The sequence below is a fragment of the Globicephala melas genome, chromosome X (assembly GCF_963455315.2).
Source record: "Globicephala melas chromosome X, mGloMel1.2, whole genome shotgun sequence".
Taxonomy (NCBI): Eukaryota; Metazoa; Chordata; class Mammalia; order Artiodactyla; family Delphinidae; genus Globicephala; species Globicephala melas.
This window is the reverse complement of record NC_083335.1, coordinates 11,498,982-11,525,442: the sequence shown is the minus strand read 5'-3', so window position 1 is coordinate 11,525,442 and position 26,461 is coordinate 11,498,982. Positions and strand designations below refer to the sequence as shown.

The window sequence follows — 26,461 nt, the reverse complement described above, 5'->3', positions numbered from 1 at the left end:
AGTCGATAAAGTATCTGATTCTGTGTATGATGAGGTCATAGACATATATGGATCTAAAAATGTTCAGAAACATGATAGAAGTAACATTGTTATAGAGATGATTGCTGTTTTGGCCAAGAAGGCAATCTCTGCTTTCCAGATTCAACCACTTTTTTCGGGAAGCTGGTCTTCCACCTTCTTTTCATTTCTAGATGTGGATAGCATCATCCAAAGAGTTCAACAACTACCATATAAAACCTTTACAAAGATAAAGAGAAGCTTGAAGGAGAGCCCAGTTTCTTCACTAGAACAATTATCTACACTTATTCCTCTAACCTCAGACCTGAAAGACAAAATGGACACTTCGGAAATAGATGGAAGAGCATTTAACAGAAAAGAGAACTTCAAAAAGGAGAAGACATCAATGAAAACAGGCAGCATCCAGAAGCCAGTATGTACCAATATACATAGCATTATGAAGAGCGAAGTAACTACCCTAGCATCAGGGTGAGGTGGAGGTGTGCCAAAGAAAAAGAAAGAGGATGAAAAGAAAAAGGAAAGTTCAATTGGAAAAGATAATGAGAAGGTATCGAAACTCACTTCAACAACAACCAGTGTGAAAAGTAAAGATACTCAGGGGCCAGATTTGGGTACAGAACTTACAAAGAATGAAATCAAGAAGAAAGACCGTTTGGCTAGAAAAGATGAGAAAGGGTGAGGTGATGAGGTATACCAAAATCTTTCACCAGCTATCGATGATACAAAAAACAAGGTTGTCCTGGAACCAGATTTTAAAATAGATGATAAAAAGAAGAGTGACAAGAAAAAAGAAAGTTCATTAGGAAAAGGGGACAAACCTTTTGAATTACCATCTCTGAAATCCAAGGTGAGATACAGAGAGATCCAAAAGAAGAGAAGAGATTCTCCAGCTTACGCAGTTACAGATGACAAACAGATCTTGCATTCTAAACATGCCCAAAATGTCACTGGAATCATTTACAGAAATGTTTTAGAAATATCTTCTTTCCAAGGACCAGTGGATGACTCAAAATCCCCAAATCCTGTAGGTGATAAAGCAGCATATGTAACTCAAGCGGATGGCAAGGATTTTGCAAAACCTGCTTCAATGAATTCAGCTAAACAGAATGCTCCTGCAAAAGAGGAAGAGAATGAGAAAAGTAAAGATAAAGAGATTAAAAGTACACCTAGTAAACGGGACAATCCTCAGAACCCACCAGAATATAAACCCGGGATTTTCCCTGCTAACTTTTTAGAAGATGTTATCTCTGAAATAGTTAACAAATTGATTTTTTCTTCCTCATCGGATACAGATGATGCATGTCAAAATGTAAGCAGAGGTGTAAATCAAGCTGAGCTCTATGACACGGCTATGAAACTGATTGATTCCCTGTTAAAGGAGTTTTCAGATGCTCAAATTAAAGTATTAAAGCCAGATCAAGGAAGTAGGTTCCTACCATCTGAAGATAACATTTCATCAGTTCATAAAGTACCTCTCAGGCAAAAAGAACTGTCTGTGGAAAAAAGACCTCCCAAGAAAAAGATAATTATGGATAATATACCACCCATGCATAACACGGCACCTCCAACTAAAATACCTTCTTCAGATCAGGCATCTTTTATAGCTAAAATACCATCAATCAATAAAATTTTGGTCAATAAGATTGTTCACTCCTCTATATGCAATATTTTGCAGGAATATAGATCTCAAGACTCTATTTGCGAGGACATAAAGAGTAATGTTGAAAAATTAGCAAGAAGGCTAGCTAATGCAGTAATAGAAGAAACTTTTCAGTATCAGCTAAACTTGCTACTTTATGATGAGACTCCAGATTCAGTATGTTTGCCTCTAGAATCTAAGGAGGTTATGAAAAATGTCCATAAGGTGGCCCAGACAGCCTGCAAAGAATGTTAGACATCATCGCTATATACCATAATGCTGCTTTATGAATTTTTAGAAAGGATAATTTCTTCTCTTCTTTCAAAAATTTTCTCAACAGTAGCCAATGCTAAAACAGAAATATCTGAGGATAATTTGTACACAGAATTAGACTTCCTTAAATGAAATTAGCAAGTATAGTTATAACAGAGATCTCCAAAAATGAAGATATGATTATACATTATGTAGAATCTTTACATCCTAATGATGATGAAATTATTCAATTAGTGGTTAAGACTATTTATAATAATCTTTTGCAACAATTTGGATCTCAAGAGAGCATACAAAAGTGTGTCAGCAGTGGTTGCAAAATCCTTTCAGAAGGCATAGTTAATTTAGTTGTACAAGAAGTGACCAGAAATCACCTACAGAACTATTTTTCTGGAGAACTAACGCCACTGTAAAGAAGTTGACAGTGTTGTTGAAAATATCCTTAAAGATGTTATCCAAACCACTGAAATTCCCCAGCCTCAGCCATCACAGGCTTACAAACTGCCTTTTAACATAATAGAAGAAATTGCTATAAATTTTTTGTCAAAGCTTCTATTTAAGTTTCCAAAAGCGGATAAGGAACAAAACAATTCTCTAAATGCTGAAATGCAAAAAAAATAAGCTCAAAAATCTTAAATTCATTCCAAGAATATATCTCTAAAAGTCCGATTACAGTAGTACCACAGGTCAAAGAATCATCCACTGTATCTTTAGCAGACAGTGCGACTATTGAAAAAGTAGTTAATTCTGTTTATAACACTGTTTTAAAGCACTCTGGCTCCCATATTTCAGTATATAAAGATTTAACAGGTAAGAACAATGTCCTCTCTGATATAATAGGATTTTTAATGGTGAAGGAAATTTCCAATTCAGAATTTCATCCTCAAGTAGAGGAAGAAACATCAAGTTCAGAGTTAGCTCTGGAAGCTGTCAAAATTATGGAAAAGATGGTTAAGATTACTGATGATCTTAAGTCAAAGAAAAAACCTTCATCCAAAAAAGAGGCTGTATTAGATGCCAGGTTTTTAGAGGAAACACTTGCCTTGTTCTTGGCTAAACTAGTAAAGTTGCCAAGTGCCTCAAGCAAAGATGCTAAAAACTTATCAAAGCCTGAGTTAAATAAAATTGCATCTCAATTGACAAAATCCGTGACAACTGAAATTTCCAGAAAAAACATTAGTATTGTAGCTGCTAATCCTGAAGAAAAATTTTTAAATCCAGAAAGTATAGAAATTATTTCTTAGATGGCCGATTCTGTTTATAATCATGTACTACAACAATCTGGAACACACGAAGAACTTTATCATGACATGAAAGGTACAAACCACATCTTTCCTAAAGAGGTGGCTTCTTTAATAATCAGGAAAGTTTCCAATTGTCCATTAGAAACAATTAGCCCAGAAGATTCACATGCTAATCTCTTTGGCGATCTGGACATTGGTCAAATTGTTGAAAAGGCACATGAGCATGCTGTCAAAATGGAACCTGAGCTACAGCAAAAAGGGTTACATCAAGGTTTAAGGCAAGAGGAGCTTTCAGTTAGGATAATTCTTCACCGTGGGAAACAACCCATCAATATTGATCCAGACATTGGTACAGAACACTTAGGGGTCATTTCTATAAAAACTCAATTGCTTAAGAAGCTGCAGGTGGAGTGTTTAGCTAGAACTGGACACAGCATTGAAACACTGAGAAGAGGGTCAATAAGTGGGAAGAGTTACTCAACTGATACACCTGATACAAGAAAGAGAAAGACAAATGCATCTCTTTGGATCAGGCGGGACGACTGAACATAAAGCTGTTAGAGGTAAGTGCAAAAGGCACTAGTGAAAAGAAATGAGCAGTCAGTGAGACCTGGCTGTCCTTCTGTGATTTCCTTCCTCAGGTAGGTCTACAGGAATGCATTTGTAAAATATGGTCAATTTTCTCTTGTGCATCCCAGTAGAACCGAGGACTCCGATTCCTCCAATACAATCCTCTGCTTTCCTGGGACTAACCCCATCAGCAATGTGGCTCAGTGTAAAGGTGGCAGGCTAGTTTCCATTAGCCAGTCAAACTGAACTGCCATTTTCTGAAGAACGGGAGTACAGAGAAATACCCTTAACAGCAAACAAGACTGATTGGAATTGTAGTCCTCATTTGGCAACTCAGAGGAAATGCAGTTTTTACAATCACCACAGTTCTTTTTAATGGATATACATTATCATAGTACTATATGGATCTAGAAGGACCAGTTAGAATATCAGCTAAACTAGCCTCTATTAGAGATTGAAATCCTCAAACTTAATTTAAGGTTCCACAGTAGTATTGTTTTTATTTAGCAACATTCATCAACAAACATTAGACTGCAAGCTCTTTAGAGTTCGTTTCTCCTTATTTCACTTTTGTTACATAACACCTTCCCAGTTCTCCATATTCTTACATCCTCAGGATGTACTCGGTTTCTTTCCTCTTCTACCCTTGTCCTAGACCCAGTTGTCTTCATGCTGCTATTTTTATGAACTAGTTTCTCTGCAGTCCCATATTTGGGCTCCAAATGTACTTCAATAACGGGGACCTGAAATGCAGAAATGCTGTCCCTGGTACAACTCATCTATTGAAAAAGTAGTTAGTTCTGTTTACTGATCTTAGGGATGATGTTGCCAGGAGATGGAGTTACACCGATCCAGCCCAATATTCTCATTTAACGCCAAAGCCCCTAGGTAAAAACTTTGCAAACGGAGCAAAGTTCTATGGGACCAGCCTGCCTGAAGCCTAGGCCTAGGAGTATGTTTTCATTACCATTATTTTCCAACTCACTGAACTAAGTCTAAGAGCTGGTGAATACATTGATGGATACTTGTTTTGTCTCAAATACTGAGACTTTCATAGACACTGATGGAATCGCCTTGGTCCTTAGTTTCTTGGACTAGATGAAGGTCTTTTCTAGCTCTAAAATGTCCTTTTCTCTCTGGGTTCTCAAAGTTATATTAGCATTTACTTAGTAGTCTTCATTTATATGTAAGTAACTCCGTGGGCACAAAACTTGTTTGTCTAAACTGTAGAACATTACTCCCAAGTCATTACTTCTTAACCATGTGCAGAAATATCTATCAGTTCTTCTTCTTGGCAACCTGCTTTCTTCTCTTACATCCTTTATCAGTACTTTAACTATCTCTTTATAGCCTAGAGGAACTTGGAAGAGAATAGCTAATCCAAAACAACTACCCCTGCTAATCTTAAGGGAAGCAAAAGCTGTCTTAAGGAAACTAGACGTAGATGGTGCAGCAAGTTTCAGCCATGTTTTGATGCTATCTGGATAGCAGTGCCATCCATCCCCAGCATGAGGATGAGGGTTGCAGAAAGAACAGATCAGTTTAGGGAACCCAGACAACTCCCGGGCTATTGCTCAGTCAGAAATCCACAAGCAGGGTTTCATTTACTATTTGGAGGTACCAAAACTTCCCAATACACCAGACACATGCCTATTAAAGGCTCATACAGTGTTACATTCCAAAGCCATATAGAATGATTTTTGATTTTTTGAACCACTTTCCTTCCACCAGCACAAATAACCAAAATTGATTGTGTTTCCATTTCTTACAGAAGTTCTTTAATTTTGTATTGCACAAAAGATATTCCTTTAAGGCAGCATTTATCTGAAAATCTGGTTTGCAGTGTTGCAAAGAGATCTAAGATTGATAACTCAAATTAACTTAAAAGTTCTGTGGCATTATCAAAAGGCTGCAGAAATGGGAGAAGTCATTTGTTTAATTAAAACTGTCTCTTCCTTGATCTGTCTTTAACATTGCAAAATGGAAAGTGACACTTGACTAGGGAGGTGAGGAGAATGAAGATTTGCTCTTTGAAGCTTCCTTTAGAAAATACATTCAAAGGATTAGGGTGTGGAGGGGTGAGGAGTGAACATTCAAAGTCCTTCACAATTTTGGCTATTACTCATCATTTTAAAAAATCCAAGTCAGCCAATACTTTGTCTTTTTTCATGAAAATTTCTGTATTTAGTTCGTCTATTAGTTCCCTACTAAGAAGTTTAGAAAAACATTTAATCATGTCTAAATCTGTTAAAAAACTTTCAAGACAAGTGATGAAAACAGTGTAATTAAAGTATTTGTGCATTTTGCACCTCTTGGCGAGTAAAAGGTACAATTTGAAGCAAGAGAAAGAACCTTAGGGTTTCTTCTTTGAACTGGAGTGATAATCTTGAAAGCAAAACAAATTATAGAAATGAGCAAATATTGCTTGTGATCTTCATTTATTTCTTCTTTTAAATATATCACTAATATATAAGTAAAAGCACTTGAAGATAAATAATTTTACTAAATTGAAACTAGATACCATGTGAAAGTTGCCTTATTACAATAGAACCACAGCAAAAAAGACTGAGGCGATTGTTTTTAATATTCATTGTCTCTTTAATTCCAGACTGCTAGTAGGAATTCATTTCAGAGTTTAATAAAGCCTGACATCACCAAAGTGGAGCTTTTAAAAGATGTCCAAAGCAAAAAAGATCTTATCATTCGGTTGATAACTCATGATATTAATCAAGAAGTTTTACAAAAGAAAGCAGAAGAGAGCTTTACTTCTGATGAAGATGAAGTTGTTTTACAAGAGGTTGTAAAAGAAGAATTTCCAGAAGGCCCACCTGAAAATCAAATAAAAGAAGACGTGAAGCCCACTGCCAGCACAGGGGCTTTTCCCAAGCCACTGATGAGCAAAAGCAATCTGAAAAAATTTTTGTCACTAGGAAAATGTTGTCAGCCAAAATCCAGTGTAACTACAATTACTGAAGCATCACCAGCTCAAAAGACAGAATCTAAACAGACACAAATAAGAACTGTTTCTAAAGTTGATGTAACTACCTCAAAATTCTCGACTGACACAAACTCTTCCTCTTGGGAGAAAAAGACACAACTGAGCGTAAGTGTGAGAACTTTAAGTATCAGTGACTGGGTTTCTATAGAAAGGGTAGAGAGTTTCACAAACTTAGTACAAGTAATATACACTGGGTAGGAAGACAAGGGCACAAACTAGATCTAGGCAGTCTCTCCCACCTCTGACGATATTTACAACAAAAGGGAAATGATTAACAGATGAAGCCAGGAGCTTCAGTTGAAGAAAAACAGATCATGGAAAGAATCCTAGGCTAGTTAGAAGGACAAGAAAAACAGAAAATGGAAACCAGTTAGGAGAAATACAAGCTAATTATTTAAAATGATAGATTGCATTCTTTTTTTGTACTCTTAACTATAAATATTCATTGGAAGTTTTGTGCATACAAACTCCATGCCAGTGGGCAGGACCAGAAGATGGGCTTGGAGGGGAGTAAAAAGATTCATGCAAATTCAGCCTATCTGGGTTTGAATTCTGACTTTGCCACTTAGTAGCTATGTGACCTTTGGGCAAGTTACTTAACCAACTATTTTCTTAAAAATTACTTACCCGGCTTGTTGAAACATAGCAAGTTAGTTGAATATGTTGAATGTTCCTCCTGTAATCAGCCCATAAACTCCACTATCACTTTGACACACAGCTCTTGTCCCTGGTTCTGTATCCTTCTAGTGATGGTCTGGGCCTCACTGACCTCTTGGGTTGGCCCTACCCCCAAAATTGTATCTTATCATGTGTATGGAGATTACATATGCTTTAGAATTTCCTGGTAAGACAATTCCCTGGATTATCCATTTGCAGTGATTCCCACTTAACCCAGAAGCTGCACTGAACCAAATAAAACACAGGGATACAATTCTGGCCAGTTCAGGAGCTCATCAGGTCAATAGCCTTAACACAGACTCTAATCTATTTATTGGGATCTATTTATTTACTGGGAAGCCATGTGAAATTTCAGGACCAAACAAAGTGTGCTTGGTCAGAAATGCTGGCAGTATATGTTACAGTATATTTTATTTGATTTGTTGTAAACTCTCCTTTGTGTTTTACCTGACTTGTACTTTTCCAGGGAATAGAAATGAAATCTAGCACCAAACCGACACATTACTTCATACATAGAATTATGAGTTCATCCTCATATAATGAAGAGGATCTGCCTTCATTTTCTCGGTACAGTCAGTTAAAGCAATACTAGTTGACTAAGGAAATAGAAATCTGAAATGAAGATTATGCTGATCGAAGAATGGGCCACTCAAGTAAACCTGTGAGGAAGCCAGTGTTTAGCCCTTCAACCTCCCCTCACTCCTTCCCCTAACTCCCCTCTGTGGTTACTTCCTGGGCCTTCCCTTCCCATCTTCTCTCCCATTCCTATTTATCTGGTCTCCACTTCTCCTGGGACCTACTTTCTAGTATAGTGATCTACAGTATGGTTAGATTAAGTCTTTAACTAATGTGTTAGGTTCTTGAACCTGGGAGACAGGCCCTGAGTCAATAGTCCCCACTCTAATGGCCCACCTAAAGGAGTTCATATTTAGTTCCCATATGTCCCTAAATGCTCAACCAGGTGGCACTGTCAGAAGAATCCCAAGAATGGAGGGGGTGGTGTAAGTTGGAGCATTCAGGGAAGAATTCTCAAAAGCAGTGGAGTTTGAGTTGGGCCTTAAAAGATGGATAAGATTTAGATAAGACCATCCAGGTTGGAGAATACTACAAGAGAAAGGCTGGACTATGCAGTACCTATAGGGACAGGGCGGAACAAAGTACACTGCAGACTTGAAGTCTGATTAATACTTTTTCTAGAATAGCCAAAATGTGTCTAAAATCGTTCTTGTGTTTACAAGAATATTCACAAACTGGGAACAGTAGCACTTTGTATCATGGGAGAAATAGGGCATAGGAGAAAAATCAACCTTGTTCTAACTATATTCTTTTCCACCTGGCACTATGAAATTAAGTTTTCTTTTTGACCTGATGCCATTTTAGGACATCGCTCCTGGCCTACCACTGGCCCTATCTCCCGTCACGATTGTTTTAACATAAATAATTAGTAATGCAGGCAAATCTCAATTATTTGTATCATTGCATAAGAAAAGGGCAAACATATAAAACCAAATAAAGTCAATGTAGCAATCATTTTTCATTATTTCACAATAATCATTTTATCATTTTTACTTGAGAACTCAGAGACATACCATTCCAGGTTTGCATCTATATGAATAATGACTTTGACAGGTTGTTCTTTAACTAGTATTCCTTTAACAAGTATAAAATACAAAGAAAATGAAATGTTTTTTACCTTTTTCTTTTAGTGGTGATGACGAGCATCCCTCAGATCCAACTGCCAAAATAACAGAAGGTTGGATTGATTATTTTTTCATTCAAATTAGATAGTATTTAAAAAAGAGACTTTGTTCATTGAATTGATGAATTTTCCTGTCAAACCTAAAGTTAATACTGAGCCTTCCGGTAGGTTGATCTACATTGGGGGAGTACTGGGTCAGATAACTAGTTAACATGAGCCAACTAGTTTGCTTTTTCTGAAACACTAATAATATTTCATTAATAATTTTGGTGGAAAGTATGTGGTGTGACTATAATTATGAGTTTACAATTACCAGGCTCCTGTGGGAAATATCTAGGAAATAAGGGTTTATCACATCTATATGTGGACTACAGCCCATGCTACTAGGATTTAATCATCTCTTTAACAGTGTATGTTTGTATTTAAAGTGATAAAATGGAAAAACCTACAAGCAAGATTACTCTTCCCAGCAAGGATCTCATTCAGATTCGACGGAGAAATTAAAACCTTTACAGACAAGCAAAAGCTAAGAGAATTCAGCACCACCAAACCAGCTTTACAACAAATGCTAAAGGAACTCCTCTAGGCAGGAAACACAAGAGAAGGAAAAGACTTACAATAAGAAATCCAAAACAATTAAGAAAATAGTAAGAGGAACATACATATCAATAATTACCTTAAACGTGAATGGATTAAATGCTCCCACCAAAAGACATAGACTGGCTGAAAGGATACAAAAACAACACCCATATATATGCTGTCTACAAGAGACCTACTTCAGACCTAGGGACACATACAGACTGAAAGTGAGGGGATGGAAAAAGATATTCCATGCAAGTAGAAATCAAAAGAAAGCTGGAGTAGCAATTCTCATATCAGACAAAATAGACTTTAAAATAAAGACTATTAGAAGAGACAAAGAAGGGCACTACATAATGATCAAGGGATCAATCCAAGAAGAAGATATAACAATTGGAAATATTTATGAACCCAACATAGGAGCACCTCAATACATAAGGCAAATGCTAACAGCCATAAAAGGGGAAATCAACAGTAACACAATCATAGTAGGGGACTTTAACACCCCACTTTCACCAATGGACAGATCATCCAAAATGAAAATAAATAAGGAAACACAAGCTTTAAATGATACATTAAACAAGATGGACTTAATTGATATTTATAGGACATTCTATCCAAAAACAACAGAATACACTTTCTTCTCAAGTGCTCATGGAACATTCTCCAGGATAGATCATATCTTGGGTCACAAATCAACCCTTGGTAAATTTAAGAAATTTGAAACCGTGTCAAGCATCTTTTCCGACCATAACGCTGTGAGACTAGGTATCAATTACAGGAAAAAATCTGTAAAAAATACAAATACATGGAAGCTAAACAATACACTACTAAATAACCAAGAGATCACTGAAGAAATCAAAGACGAAATCAGAAAATACCTAGAAACAAATGACAATGAAAACACGATGACCCAAAAACCTATGGGATGCAGCAAAAGCAGTTCTAAGAGGGAAGTTTATAGCACTACAATCCTACCTCAAGAAACAAGAAACATCTCAAATAAACAATCTAACCTTACACCTAAAGCAATTAGAGAAAGAAGAACAAAAAAACCCAAAGTTAGCAGAAGGAAAGAAATCATAAAGATCTGATCAAAACTCCTGTATTCAAAATGACATAATTGAGAGCTTTATTATAAAATGATAAATATGTTGTACATGAAGTGCCATCTTTTGAAGAATATAGGCTGGCCAGGGCACTTTCGCATTGATAGAAGGTGATAAACTACATCTCAGAATTGCATCTCAGAATTGAGCAGTGACCAAGGACAGCCTGCAGAGTTCAGTGGCAAGTAGAAAAGATCCCATCTAGGTTTCTAACTAGCATGTCCAATCAAAGAGTAAAATCATTCTTCTGTGCCTTTAGTTTGACAGGGACACCTCCTCCCAACCCCTGCATTCGGCATATTACAGGAACTCACTGGGAAGCAGTTATAAATTCAAATAACATACTTTTGCTCTGATAAGGGCTTTTGGAGGAAGAAATGCAGAAATGGCCACCTTGTGCTAAGATGCTCAAAGTAGTAAAAGCCCCATAGAGGATAATTTATTAGAAATTACAATGATGCCTGTTTATGAAAACCGACAAAAAAGGGGGGACTTCTGGACCAACACATGCCCATTATAGCTTATGGTGTATTTTTTACAGATAGGGTTTTATTGGGAATCTAAATCAGTTCATGGTATGAAGTGTCATTCTATAGCACTTGGCATGCATCACGGCCCATCCACTTTTGCCATAAACACCCCAGACATGTCTCTCTCTTCAGTGACCAGTACCAACCAGGTCTCTTCAGAGTGACCACTGTGCTGCCCACAAGCTGATCTAAGCAGCATCAGGGTGTCTTGAAGGAGAGCTGGTCTCACCAACCTTGCTCCATTTTGACATATGTAACTCCTACTTCCAATACATTGAGAATGCCACACCTACTACTTGATTTCTCTTTTCAGCAGCTTTGCTTTGAAAGGAATATGACTTGTTAGCCAAAGGGTTCATTGTGCCCCTAGGGATGAAATTTGTGTGTGCTGTTATTCTAGCCAGTGCCCATCTTGAACAATATGCAGAATCTATTAGTGACTGCAAACTAGGGGCAGTGTCTCAAAGTGTCATTCAGAGACTGCTTGCACCAGCATCATCCAGGATGCTTATTTGCAGAATCCTGGCCCTTCTCCAGACCTGCACAGTCAGTATTCTCAGGGAAATCGTGTCCAGGCATCTGCATTTTTAACAAGACCCACAAATTGCAAAAACAAAGCTTCATTTTTCCCCTCAACATTTTCAGAATGTGGCTTTGCGGTACATATCTCAATCCTGTAACTGTCTTTGTCTTGCTTTTTCAGAGATCTCTCCATTCAAGCCTTTATCTTTCCCTCTGCAGATTTTGGCTTTTTCCTTATTAATTTCTTCATTGTTCTTATTTTGTTTAAACTACCAGCACATTCCAGTACTGCATTATTAATCTGAAAACCTGAACTATTTTCCCCCTTATTTGGGGGTAAATTTGCTATCTGCTACCTTAGTTTTAATCATAGATCCTTGAAGTTCCTAAGGTTATACTGCTAGAGAAGATAAAAACTAGGGAACTGCAAGAGGTATAGGAGAACTTTGTCTTTTACTAGAAATAAGAAGGTATGTGCTTTATTGCCCTGTGTCTTTTCATGACATCCTGTCATGATGCATCCGCAACATAGATAACTGCTCATTTCTGTCCTTACAGATACAACAATCATTTCATTAACATAAACTATGATATACTTTAAATAAGAGCCCGTTGCATAAAACAAGTGGTGCAGAAAAATTGGTCTAAATGGAGACTCTTATTGGCCACATAAGTCCTTTATAGCTCACACAACAAACAGATCACTTGGGGTTAGTCAACTGAAAATTTACCCAAAGTGAGTGAGAAACGATAGCCTTTTTAAATGCACTGCTGCTTCTGCCTGGATATTTTGAAATGGACACCAGTACTGTTGAGAGTTGAAAGTTACCTTTTCATGTGGAATTAGCTCAGCAGGCTTTTTTGGATAGTTATCTGCTAGCACGAGGGAGGCAAGGCACTGCTGAGCTGGCTCAAGAAGCATCAGGGTGCAGGGAGTGAAGAGCTGGCCTGCACATCAGAAAGCCTTGGCCCTAGGGCAAATCTGGCCACTTTCTACCCACATGACCTTAGATGAGGCATCTGACCTCACTGAATTTCTCCTGCTTCCTTCCCAGGGTTGTCAGAAGGAGAAAAATACTCTTTGTGAAAGCACTTTAAAAACCAAAAGCTATTATATAAATACTTCTTTCTGAATCCAAAATTATCACTCCCCTTGCCTGACAGCCTCAATTGGAAAGGCTGATAACTGACCACATTCCTCTTTTGGTTTGTTCACAGACTCTGATAAGCCCAGTACTTCCAAACAGGGGTCTGAAATGATGAGGAAGGTATCATCAGCTCTCTCCAAAGTGTTTTCAAGATCTAATGCCAATGTTCCCAAATCTTCCTCACCCTAACCCCCTCACCAAGACACAAGCTGACGCTGCTACACCTGATATCAATTAGCATGTTGACCTTCCTCAAAAAATAAATGGTTTTTGAAGCATGACGTTGTGTCCTACATGCTGATTTTTATACATACTGAAAACAAGAGCAAAGAAAAAAAAAGGCAGCTGGAGAAAAGGAAGGCTTGATAAATGCTTTTGATAAGCATTTTGGGATGAAAAGAGAAGCTGTGCCTCACATATAGATGCATCTAACAGGCAGTGTGGGGTTTAAGTTCTGCTCTTGAGGGCCCTGCAGCCTTGCTGGGAAGATGAGACTAACTTAGAAGCAAAAGTGTAACACCAATAAAACAACGTGTCATCACACATTTCAGGTGCCGTAGGGGTTCAAAGAAGGGAGTCATCGCTGTGAGCTGGAGTGGTAAGGATAAGTTTCCTGAAGGAACTAGAATTGAGGCAATCCTCAAAGGACCAGTAGGATTAGACAGGCCTGGAAAGCACCAAGGCCTTCCCCTTAGGTCACATAGCTGCATACAGTGCTGCCATGCCTGAATGATTTAGTTAGCACTGTCTGATACGATGTTCTACGATGATAGAAATGGTCTATATCTGCTCAGTCTGATATAGGAGGCACTAGCCCCACGTGGCTATTGTCACTAGTATGATTGAGGAACTCAGTTTTTCATTTTGATTTATTTCAATTTAAATAGCCACATGGGGCTATTGGTTCCCTTATTGGACAGTGCAAGTCTAATTGGTACATGGCCTCAGGGCCACCAGCCAATTCTGATTAGATTGAGGGATTCCCTGGAAGTTCACTTCCAAAGTCTATCCTCAAACACCTAAAGCAGTGTAGAGATCTGACTCCTCGGCGGGGGGGGGGGGGGGTTGAAGCCTCTAGGCATCCTCTTGGTCCCTTTAAGAGACACGAACCACCAATGTGGCCAGAGGGAAGCTCATGGTTTCCAATCATATTTGTGCCCCTGCACTTGCCAAAACTCAACTGATAGAGAAAGGATACGCCCCATTGAGAACACCAAAGTCAAGGAATCACAAATAGCAAATTGGAACCTCACCTGCCAGCTGGCCTCAAACACTGCTTGGCTAAAAACTGCTTCCATGGGACAGAAACGTATGACGAAGATCACTCACTAGTCATTCTCATACCAAGGCTTTATCCAGGAATTTAGGCCAGTGGAAGGACTCAGATTTATACAAAATGCCCAAGGGAAATATTTCAAGGCAAGTAAATGTCTCTTATGCTGCACCTGTAGTCCATAAATGTTATGTTAACTGAACTTTAGTAAACAGAATGGCAGGCACTTCTGCCCAAATATCACATATACCCAAATTTGGCTGCCTTCACCTACTCACTCATTTCTGCCCTTACATACTGAAGTTCATCACAGGCAGCAGCATAAGTTTTAAAGTTAGTTTGTAAAGGTTCACAATAATGACCAACGCTGATCTTACATATGGCTTTGTTTTTGTTAAAAAGTAATACCAATCCAGTTTGGAATTCAAAAGTTACAAAAGGTACAGTGCAAAGTAAGGCTCCTTCCCTCTCCTTTCCCAAATGCTACCTGGTTCTCCTCTCCAGAAGCAATTTCTATTACCAATGGATAGAGTATCCTTCTCGAGATAGTCTATGGATAACAAGTGTATTATCGTATGACTTTAGAAAGAAGTCTAATTGAACATCCTCCCTCAAAAAGGCAGAAAACAGAGAAAGAGGAAGAGAGGGAGGGAGGTGAGAATGAAGGAGAGAGAGAATGTGCACATGCTATCTGGCAGCTACTATGTCCTGATGTCACTGCTTGGGTCTGTTTCAATGGCTGCATTTGTAGCTTCAAATAAAGTCAGTCCTCATTTTTTAAAATGCTCTTTTGTCTAATGAACTAAAGGTCAAAAGGTGAGCAGCAGAGTGGTAAGAAAGGCACCTACCATAGCTGTTCAAAGCCTGCTGGCCAAAATACATTAAGAATGTATGAGCTTGCAGCTCAATATCAAAAAAACAAACAACCCAATCCAAAAATGGGCAGAAGACCTAAATAGACATTTCTCCAAAGAAGATATACAGACTGCCAACAAACACATGAAACAATGCTCAACTTCATTAATCATTAGAGAAATGCAAATCAAAACTACAATGAGATATCATCTCACAACAGTCAGAATGGCCATCATCAAAAAATCTAGAAACAATAAATGCTGGAGAGGGTGTGGAGAAAAGGGAACCCTCTTGCACTGTTGGTGGGAATGTAAATTGATACAGCCACTGTGGAGAACAGTATGTAGGTTCCTTAAAAAACTACAAATAGAACTACCATATGACCCAGCAATCCCACTACTGGACATATACCCTGAGAAAACCATAATTCAAGAAGAGTCATGTACCAAAATGTTCATTGCAGCTCTATTTACAATAGCCAGGACATGGAAGCAACCTAAGTGTCCATCATCGGATGAATGGATAAAGAAGATGTGGCACATATATACAATGGAATATTACTCAGCCATAAAAAGAAATTGAGCTATTTGTAATGAGGTGGATGGACCTAGAGTCTGTCATACAGAGTGAAGTAAGTCAGAAAGAGAAAGACAAATACCGTATGCTAACACATATATATGGAATTTAAGAAAAATAATGTCATGAAGAACCTAGGGGTAAGTCAGGAATAAAGACACAGACGTACTAGAGAATGGACTTGAGGATATGGGGAGGGGGAAGGGTAAGCTGTGACAAAGCAAGAGAGAGGCATGGACATATATACACTACCAAACGTAAGGTAGATAGCTAGTGGGAAGTAGCCGCATAGCACAGGGAGATCAGCTCGGTGCTTTGTGACTGCCTGGAGGGGTGGGATAGGGAGCGTGGGAGGGAGGGAGACGTAAGAGGGAAGAGATATGGGAACATATGTATAACTGATTCACTTTGTTATAAAGCAGAAACTAACACACCATTGTAAAGCAATTATACTCCAATAAAGATGTAAAAAAAAAATTATACTAAGTGAAAGTCACCGAACACAAAAGGCCACATGTTATATGATTCCACTTATATGAAATGTCCAGAATAGGTAAATCTACAGAAATGGAAAGCAGACTGGTGGTTGCCAGGGACAAGGAGGAAGAGGAAATGGAGAGTAGCTGCTCAATGGGTACAGGGTTTCATTTTGGGATGATTAAAGTTTTGGAACTAGATAGGGTTGGTGGTTTTACAACACTGTGAATGCACCAAATGCCACTGAACATTCCCTTTAAAATGGCTAATTTTATGTTAATTTCTTCTCAATAAAATAAAGTTGTAAGGAAAAGATGTGGAGACATATCAACCAAAACAAAACAAAAAAAAACGTCTAAAATTTCAAAAAAGGGGGAGGGGAGGGGAGGTGGGAAGGGAGCAGGCTGATGTTAAGAATCCTTACCACATTCACCACAAGCTGTCTGAGCCTAGTGAAGCCACACTTCTCTACTCTATGGTTATACCTGCTAACTGGAAAGGTTACTGCAAGGGTTTTAAATATCTCACAAAGACTGGAATTCTAGAATTGCCTTCCTGGCCATTTCATCATAAATTGGGGTCACAAATTCAAGGGCCAAATTTATGAACCCAAATTTAGGATACATACTCTGGTTAAGTACCAAAAGTACCAAGTATACTCCCAGGGACAATGGATTTTGCTCAAAAATCCAGGACATTTAGCTGTTAAAAACTACAGCTCTCTCAATGTTTCTAACACTCAAGGGATTAAAAGAACTCATCCTCAGATATTTTACATATAGAAATAGTAAAAGCATAACTGAATTTCACTGCATTTTAAAAACACAGCTCAGGGGCTTCCCTGGTGGCGCAGTGGTTGAGAGTCCACCTGCCGATGCAGGGGACGCAGGTTTGTGCCCTGGTCCGGGAAGATCCCACATGCCGCAGAGCGGCTGGGCCCGTGAGCCATGGCCGCTGAGCCTGCGCGTCTGGAGCCTGTGCTCCACAACGGGAGAGGCCACAACAGTGAGAGGTGCGCGTACAGAGAAAAGAAAAACAAAAACAAAAAGGAAACACAGTTTATTTCCAATTCTACCATGCAGCTGAACAGGCTGTGGCTTCAGTGATGCCTGTGGTCACTAGGATTAGAGGACTCCCGGTCCCGGGAGTGCCGGGCCCTTTTATGCCTGTGAGATTTATCTTGACTCCTACTTCTACTTCTGTGACTACGCCCCTCAGAGCGCCCACTGTGCCAGCTGCAATGTGCATCTGAGCTTCGACCTCTGTCTCTATCTCTGTTCTTGTCTTCTCTCTCTTCCCTCCTGCTTGATGACTTGTGTTCGTGCTTGGGCTTCTCCTTCCTCAGCTCCCTCTCTCGGTCCTCTGTTCCACCACAGCAGGTGGCCCTGATCTCAGGGGAGCTGGGGTGGGGCTTCCACACCTCCCTGGACTCTGACTTCTGACCCCTCTCTGAGTTCTTGCCACTGTGCTTTTTAGAGCCAGGGTCATCCTTTTCCTTTATCATCTTGCTTCTGGGCGATGAAGAGGAGGCTGGCTGCTCTGCCTGTACCTCCTGGTCAGTCTTCTCTTTTTCTTTCTTTCTTTTCTTTTTTTCCTTTCTGTCTGGAGGAAAAGAAGGGCAAAATAAGAAAAGGAAGATGGAAAAGATGGAGGACATGCAAAAGGAAAGCATCCTTGGCAGCAGCGTGAAGCAGTCACAGTCTCTACTTCCAGAAACGTGCCCCCGAGAAGCCAAGCTGGATGTCTGTCACCCTTGATATGTCGAGTTGCTGTATAAGGCAACCCCCACTCTTAATTACTTCTTTAAAGACCCTACCTCCAAATACAGTCACATTCTGAGTTACTGGATGGGGGGGGCGGTTAGGACTTCAACATATGTATTTTGGTCACAGAATTCAGCCCATACCATTAGCCTTCTGCTGATACCTCTCCTTTCCCAATTAAAGTAAGCTTCCCCACACCTTCCCCCTTCACACTTAAGAACTGATTACCAACTCTCAGTGTATGCTAAGAAGAGCAAACACTAAGCCTACCCAGAATCTTCTCTTGGGCCTTAATGCTTTACCTTTTTTGTGTTTTTTGGTGGGTTTGCCATCTTCAGAGCCCTCAGATGAATTCAGTGAGGGAGTGTGAGCCCCGCAGCCCCTCTCCTGCAGCTCTCTGGTCACATCATCCATTTCTTCTGAGTCCTTAGGAGCCCGATAGTTAGACACATGATCCACTCGGATAGTTCTTCCTTTGATCTAAGACAGACAGGCAATGCTTCAGCAAAGACAGCCCTCCTATCTAACTATTTGAACCCAGCTGCAGAAATCCATGGTTTGAACCATACCCATTACCCTCCCGCTATTCTATTTCTCGGGAAATCTTGAAAGCAGACCTGCCCAACTGGTGTGTCACAGCACATATCCCTACACATTAATTCGCTCAGCCCTTGGGGCAGCCAGGTGGGGCCTGGCGCAGCTGGAGCCCCCAGGGCAGTTGTACTAGGCAGCCTCATCAGTTTACCCCAGAGTGCCATACTAATATCTTCACGTTCTACGTGTGCCATGAAGTGAAAAGAGCCTGGGAAGTACTGCCCCAAAGCACAAGCAGCACGGAAAACTGTAAGAGTTCAGACGCACAAACAATGAATTACCCTCAATCTGTAACACCCACAGTGAAACACACCATGAAAAAGCCTGGCAGCAAGAGGGAATTCCTGAAATTGAGCTCACTGCTACAGCTGCTTTCCCGACACAGCAATTAGGACAAGGCCAAAGCAGACCAATAGTTGGGAGGGGGGAAGGAATCTAGAAAGGACTACTTTTTTTTTTCTTAAGCCCTCACACCTTGCTCTACCCCCACCATACTGGAACAACTGGCTCACGCTGATACTATCGCTGCAAAGCACAACTCTCCAGGTGAACAACAAAAAATTGACCCCTTACTTAAAACAAAAACATTCAGGCAGATACAGACTTATTCTATAGACAAAGCCATCTGAAATTTGAAATGTCTGGCTTTTACTGTTCCATTCAAGAGCAAGTTTTTACTCTTACCTTTAAGCCTGAGCACTTTCTATCATCAATCTTATTCCCCATTTCAAAACATTTTTGAAAACCTTCCCTTTATGGTGACTCCCTTTGACTGCCGGCTCTCTTAAAAATCAAGCCTAGAACCTTTTTCCACCCTGTCCTATAATCTCCAGTTGTTCCACACTGGTGCAGTCAGTGACAAACTCTCCAAGTCAAGAGTTACCCCTCTGACCTGTGACAATGCTCGTTCAACGGCAATGCTTTTCCTAAACAAGCATAGGGACCACGTGGAGCACAGATAAGCCTGACTTGCCCCATCCCCTTCTCTTAGCCAAACGTCTCACTTACAAGGGTGGAAGAGAGAGGGGATCAGAGGAGAGAAAACTTCAGAATGAGTTACTTTTGTAGAATTTGTCATCAGATTTTAACTAGAGAATTTCCAGGGCCCAGTACTGCTAAGTCAGTGGAGACATATGACAGACATACATGGCTATGTCCTCAGCCATGAAACCATGATGGAGCCCCAAATTTCCTGACACAGGACAGCATGGAAGAGCAGCATTTGCTAGTCTCTTTGTTCTCCAGTATACCAGAAATGAGACTGGAGTGTGAGGAGGGAAAGGTGAGAAATAGAGGCCTGGTTGGGTGCCGGGTGAAGGGGAGTGGGGGGTCATGGTACCTATGCTCCTGAGGAGATGGTTTGCTAAGAGATGGGTAAAAGGAACAAGTGCTGGCAGAGTCATGAGCCAATGGAATTATTTTCTGGGATCATTTCCTGGTCAATATGTCCCCAAACCTCTGCAACCCTCACAACACACCCAGCTGACCAGTACTGCCCTTGAGCCTGTGGCTATCAGGTGGGAAATGAAACTGAAGCCCTACATGAAGGAAAAGTTCTGCTTAGTAAGCATACTCACCTTGATCCCATTAAAATTGTCAACAGCCAGAATTGTGCTCCTCTGGTCTTCATAGCAGAGGAAACAGAATCCTTTGGATTTCCCAGTCTTCTTGTCCCGTACCAAATTAATGTTAACAATTTCGCCATATCTATTTATTTTATAAAAGAGTAAGACACTATTGATTTAAAATGCAAAAACTTTCAGATTGGATGACAAAACAAAATTCAAATAATATAGTCTGTACGGGAGACACATCTAGAACAAGATGACAACGAAAGGTTAAAAATAAAAAGTTAGACAAAGATATATCAAGAACACCCAATTAAGAAACGGGTGGTAGTATTAAGATCAAAGATGACTTCAAGGCCAACAGAAAAAAACATTTACATGTGACTAAGAGGGCTCTTTTGCTCTGAAAAAGGTCCTAATACATAACAAAAGTCATGAAATTTTATGCATAAATCAACAAATCAAAAATTATAATTAAAAATAGGATGAGCAAGTAAGAGTGAAAGTATGAGAGATTTTAACACACCACTTTGAGTTCATAACACATAAAATTGACAAAAATAGGCCAGAGGAATTAATTAATATAAAATTATATAATATAAATACAAATAAACATATAACTAATAATATAACAATTATATTGTTAAAAATATTAACATCAGACTAGTATATGTACAGATATATTTGATTGTACAAAAAGATGAGTTTCTTCTCAAGAATCCATGAAACACATATTAAAATTGACTGTAGACTAGGTCTCAAAGTAAACCTCAATCATCTCCAAAAACAGCACAGACCATATTCTCCAACCACAATGTTAAACTGCTGGAAATAATATTTTAAAACAAAAAATACCCTACCTAGAACTTGAAACCTATTCTCCAAGCTAACAACTGGATGAAAGAGAAAGTAAAACAAAATAAAGGAAAGAAATCAATGGCAGACTCTTTAGAAAATAACAAAAATGGGAATATATACCAAAATTTATGGGATATGGCTAAAACCACACTCAGGAAAATCTGTAGACTGTACATCCCCTAAAAAGTCAATGTTACCATAACATAATTTAAACATATGAATAAATGAATGCATAAAAATTTAAAAAAATAATTTTGCATAGCAAAAAGATCACAATAAGCAAAGTCAAAAGTGAAATGACAAACTAGGAGAAAACGTTTGCAATTTATATCACAGATTAAGGACTAGAAAGCCATTTTTTTCCTTTTGCTATAAAAGACATTATCAGGACAACTGGTGGAGTTGAATAAAGTCTATAAGATTAGATAATAATACTGCAACAGTGTTGATTTCCTGAATTTGATCACTATACTGAGGTTAAACAAGAGAATGTACTTGTATTTTGGGAAATACACATTGAAGAATTTAGGAGTAAATGGGCATCATGTCTGCAACTGACTCTCAAAAGGTTAAAAAAAATATGTATAGGTGGCAAGAAATAATAACAAAGCATATGTGGTAAAATGCTAACATCTGGGGACTCCCAGTGAAGGGGGTACAGGTATACTTTATACTATTTTATAACTTGCCTGTTTTAAGCCAGAAATTATTTCAAAATAAAAAGTAAAAGAAAAAAGAATACAGGAGTTGGCTTGAAGGGACTACTACAGACCAAACTGGGACAATTTGAGCATCAAGAAATAAGAATAACAGCAATGTAGTATAACACATCAAATAAAAAAAAAGTCCACAGCAATACAATACATGATAAAGTGTTACAACAATAAGTTAATACCCTTAACACATGAACAGCTCTTGTAAAATCAGTAAGAAAATGAGGAATACAGTAATAGGGAAAAAATAGGCAAATGATATTAATAGACAATTTACAAAGAAAAAGAAATAATAAGGGCCTGTAAATCTATGAAAGGATGTTCAACCTCCCTGATGATGAAATAAAGGCAAAGTAAAATAATACTGAGAGGCTGTATTGCAAATATTTTTTTAAATAACGATTAATGATTTGGATTCAGAAAAATGACCATTCTAGTGAGAGTGGAAATTGATACCACCTTTTCAGTGGAAACTGAAACAACCTTTTCAGAGAGTAATCTGGCAATGTTTATAAAACATCTTAAAAATGCTACCATACTGATCCAGTAATTTCACTAAGGAAACCATCAGGGATGCATACAAAGATGTATACACTACAATGTATATTGCAGTATAATTTATAACAGCAAAATATTAGAAATAATGCCCAACTTTGAAAAGAGGACAATAAAGAAAAACACCAAGATGTTAACAGCTTTTCCTTAAAGTACATTCTATTTTCTTCTTTATACTTTTTCTTTTTGCCAAATGTTCTTTTTTTTTATAACTATAAATTTTTTTTAAACATCTTTATTAGAGGACAATTGCCCCACAATGGTGTGTTAGCCTCCACCCTACAACAAAGTGAATCAGCTATACACACACACACACACACACACACACGTCCCCCCCCCCCGCATCTCCCTCCCTCCCACACTCCCTAACCCACCCCTCTAGGTGGTCACAAAGCACCAAGCTGATCTCCCTGTGCTATGCGGCTACTTCCCATTAGCTATCTATTTTACTTTTGGTAGTGTATACATGTCCATGCCACTCTCTCACTTTGTCACAGCTTACCCTTCCCCCTCCCCATATCCTTAAGTCCATTCTCTAGTAGGTCTGCGTCTTTATTCCCATCTTGCCCCTAGGTTCTTCATGACCTTTTTTTTTTTTAGATTCCATATATGTGTTAGCATATGGTATTTGTTTTTCTCTTTCTGACTTACTTCACTCTGTATGACAGACTCTAGGTCCATCCACCTCACTGCAGGTAACTCAATTTCGTTTCCTTTTACAGCTGAGTAATATTCCATTGTATATATGTGCCACATCTTCTTTATCCATTCATCTGTTGATGGACACTTAGGTTGCTTCCATGTCCTGGCTATTGTAATCAGAGCTGCAATGAACATTTCGGTACATGACTCTTCTTGAACTATGGTTTTCTCAGGGTATTGCCAAATGTTCTATAATGACTATACATTACTCTGATAATCAGAAAACAAAATACTTTTTGAAAGCCACTGTTATCAATCGCAAAGGCAATCTTCATGGAGAGCAACGTGTATAGCCAGAACAGAGAACTGGAATAAACACACACACTAGCTGTGTGATATAAACACACTCAATGCAAATAAGACAAAAACAGCTCCCAGATGGAAGGCTGGATCAGGGAGAGGTATCACAAAGGAGTGGAAATTATAGGCTGTACCTGCTGTGAACTTCCCAATAACCAGGAGTTGGAGGAAGCAGCCTCTGTTCCTCTCAGGGCCTTCTACCATGGCCGCCTTCTTGTTGTTGTTGTTGTTGTTTTTATTTTGCTTTCTGTTTGTTTGTTTGTTTTGCGGTACGCGGGCTTCTCACTGTTGTGGCCTCTCCTGTTGCGGAGCACAGGCTCCAGACGCACAGGCTCAGCGGCCATGGCTCACAGGCCCAGCCGCTCTGCGGCATGTGGGATCTTCCCGGACCGGGGCACGAACCCGCGTCCCCTGCATCGGCAGGCAGACTCTCAACCACTGCACCACCAGGGAAGCCCCATGGCCTTCTTCTTGCCCAATTTCTTTCCCATGGCCTTCTGCCCTATATGCTGCCCAACCATTCTGCCAGAACCTGCTGCCCCCTAAGTTGCCCAACCACTCAGCCAGGGCCCTCTGCCCACTGGAAGGCCCAACCATGCCCTGCCATGGCAATGACTCTGCCAGGGTGTGCTAGCCGTGTTTGCTTGCCCAACCTCTTTTACCATGGTCCTCTTCCCCTGAGGGCTACACAGCCCAGGGGTCATGGCCCTCTGCTCCTGTGAGCTGCCAAGGCCCTCTGGCCCTATGGACTAACTACTCTATGTAGCTCTGGGGTTGTGCCCAACCCCTCTCCTACCAGCTGCCACTACTAGTGTGAGCTGCCAAGACCCTCTCCCACCCAGTGCTGCTGCTATCATCCCATAGCAGAATGAAGAATATAAGGTTCTCCTAGACATTCTTATTCCTCAGCAGCCTGTGATTCTCAGCCTCCGGTTAGAGACTGGCTCTGCTCACTAACCTTACCCTAATCTAGAAACAAAGCAAGCAAACTATTGCCTAAACCTGTTGCTTTTTTCCCAATTTCTCTGTGCTTTGCCCTAATCCTACAATGCCACACAGGTGTGGGCCCAGAAGGGCCCCGTGATCATGAGTTACCACGGGTTTGTAGGAGCCCGAAGAGATGGGCCAACACAGTACCTTCCTGGGAGTTCCAGCCTGTTCCAGTGTAGGCCTCACTGAAAAAGTAATAAAAATAGACCAGAATCCCCAAGACAGCCTCCTAAATCATCCAACTTCTTGGATCTTCCACATTGGGAGAGTACCAGCACCATGTCCTGGGACTGATCTAAACTAGAGCAGAAGCTCCAGCCCTCCCTGTGCAGGGAGGCCGGTCAGCCTAGAATTAAAATAAATGGTTTTTGTGATGCCATAAAATGCATTATGGAAGCAAACTATGCTCATGACTGAGAAGGCAGAAAATGAAAGAGGACTTACTGTGAGAACACACAGATGATGTCCCCTTCAGTCAGCTCATAAGGAAGCCCTCCTAGAAGAAAAAAACACATTTCAGTTCAGCAAACATTTACCAAGTGTCTACTATGTGCCATGCATGCTTCCAGCTAGGCACTGGGGGTGCAAAGAAGAGTAAACAACAGGGCCTGCCCTCCAAGAACTCACAGTCTGATGCAATCACAGAAACACATAGAAGATGTAGCAGTAGTACAGAAAAAACAGTGATTAACTCTGAGTGGAAAGATCAGGGCCACCCCTAACCAAACTAGTCCTCCTCACACCCAAAATCTTCTGGACAAAGCAGATAGTTTCCAGCACAAAACTTGGATTCCATAAACATATCGTGAACTCATGTGCTCTTTATCTACAAATTCAACAGCTAAGATGCAAAATCAGTTTAAATATGCAAATATTAACCCCAACTCACACAGACTAAGGATTATAAAGTCAATTGTTAAGCATTTCATAGGAAATAAATTCCCCTGCAAATGTTTCCTTCCTCATCAGTAGAATGGGGATATTAGTACTTTCTTCACAGAATTTTTATAAGAATTAAATAAAACAATGTTTATAAAATGCTTAGCACAATGTCTGGTGCAATAACCTCTTTGAATAACCTGTCAAATTACTGGATGTGACACAAGTGAATACAGAGATGGTGATATGACCATGGATAGAAGGCAGGAGCTAATTAGATGAGGAAAATAAATTCTGAGGGAAGGGGAATGGGGCGAGAGGGAGTTGGCAGTAATATGGGATAGGGGCTAAGACCATGAGTTCTAAAATCCCATAGTTCTGGCTGTTTCACTTACTAGCTATTGGAAGGAAGTCTATTAACTTCTCTGCACCTCAGTTTCCTTAGCTGTATAAATGGGGGGACGGGGGTGATAAAAATGGTCTCTGAGGGCTTCCCTGGTGGCGCAGTGGTTGAGAGTCCGCCTGCCGATGCAGGGGACACGGGTTCATGCCCCGGTCCGGGAAGATCCCACATGCCGCGGAGCGGCTGGGCCTGTGAGCCATGGACGCTGAGCCTGCGCGTCCGGAGCCTGTGCTCCGCAACGGGAGAGGCCACAACAGTGAAAGGCCTGCGTACCGCAAAAAAAAAAAAAAAAAGGTCTCTGAGAAACCAAGTGGCACGATTCTTAGCATAGTGGATGACAAGCAGTACCTATCATGAGCACTGACTTGGCAGAGAGAGAAAACTAGAAATGGGGGAGAGAAAAGACATGGAAAACGGATTCACAGGCAGAGAGCGGAAGGAAATAAAAGTGAGTGATGAATGTCGGGAGGACTGAAGGGCGGGAACGCTGAAATGTTAGGGAGCAGGTCAGGAGAGAATGAGGAGCCCTACGGGAGAAAGATGTGGGCCTCACCCAAGAAGATCCAGGCGCTGTCCTTGTACTCGGAGTGCCAAGACACCTTCTCCGCTACCCCCAGCTGGACCTCACGCTCATTCAGCTCGTTGATCAGCTTAACCTTAGTTAAAGGGCTGCACAGGGCGCGAAAAAGCGCACAAGTAAGCGCGGCCCGGCCTGAGGTAAAGGAGAGCAAAACTGGGGGACTAATTTTCTAGTCTCCCCGCCTCTCCCGCCCCTCAGCCCCGGTAGGCCACCTCCGGCTGCCCGTCCCCGACACCTCCCCTCAGAGGGAAGCTCTGGGGCCTTACTTCATCTCTGCAGGTTCACGCTCAGAAGCTAGGAACAGCCTTCACGCTCAGAACCTAGGAAGAGACTTCCGGGAGAAGCCGTAAGACACATGCGCAGCCCCAGCG

At 40.2% G+C, this 26,461-nt stretch overlaps 2 protein-coding genes across 3 annotated transcripts in view; one reads left to right on the top strand and one right to left on the bottom strand.

Moving 5' to 3' along the window:
• The window catches only part of LOC115847084 (fibrous sheath-interacting protein 2-like), a 41,691-nt gene extending 29,906 nt beyond the window's left edge, over positions 1-11,785 (top strand). Inside the window, 7 exon segments of the mRNA XM_070044751.1 lie at positions 2-2,054; positions 2,057-2,333; positions 2,335-2,539; positions 2,542-3,685; positions 3,688-3,734; positions 6,350-6,844; positions 11,735-11,785. Coding sequence (XP_069900852.1) covers positions 2-2,054; positions 2,057-2,333; positions 2,335-2,539; positions 2,542-3,685; positions 3,688-3,734; positions 6,350-6,844; positions 11,735-11,785 — 4,272 coding nt within the window.
• The window catches only part of RBMX2 (RNA binding motif protein X-linked 2), a 29,509-nt gene extending 3,048 nt beyond the window's left edge, over positions 1-26,461 (bottom strand). The window contains exons 1-7 of one of the 2 annotated variants that reach the window (XR_009560711.2): positions 26,357-26,461; positions 26,064-26,179; positions 24,673-24,724; positions 20,120-20,249; positions 18,251-18,428; positions 17,261-17,787; positions 9,111-9,152 (exon numbers count right to left, since the gene is read on the bottom strand). Coding sequence is in view for 1 of the 2 variants with exons in the window: in XM_060292395.1 (XP_060148378.1) it covers positions 17,285-17,787; positions 18,251-18,428; positions 20,120-20,249; positions 24,673-24,724; positions 26,064-26,179; positions 26,357-26,361 (984 nt within the window). In the remaining variant the exon portion in view is untranslated. Of the gene's footprint in view, positions 1-9,110; positions 9,153-17,228; positions 17,788-18,250; positions 18,429-20,119; positions 20,250-24,672; positions 24,725-26,063; positions 26,180-26,356 lie in introns of those variants that run through there. The other variant, XM_060292395.1, reaches the window with a different exon arrangement.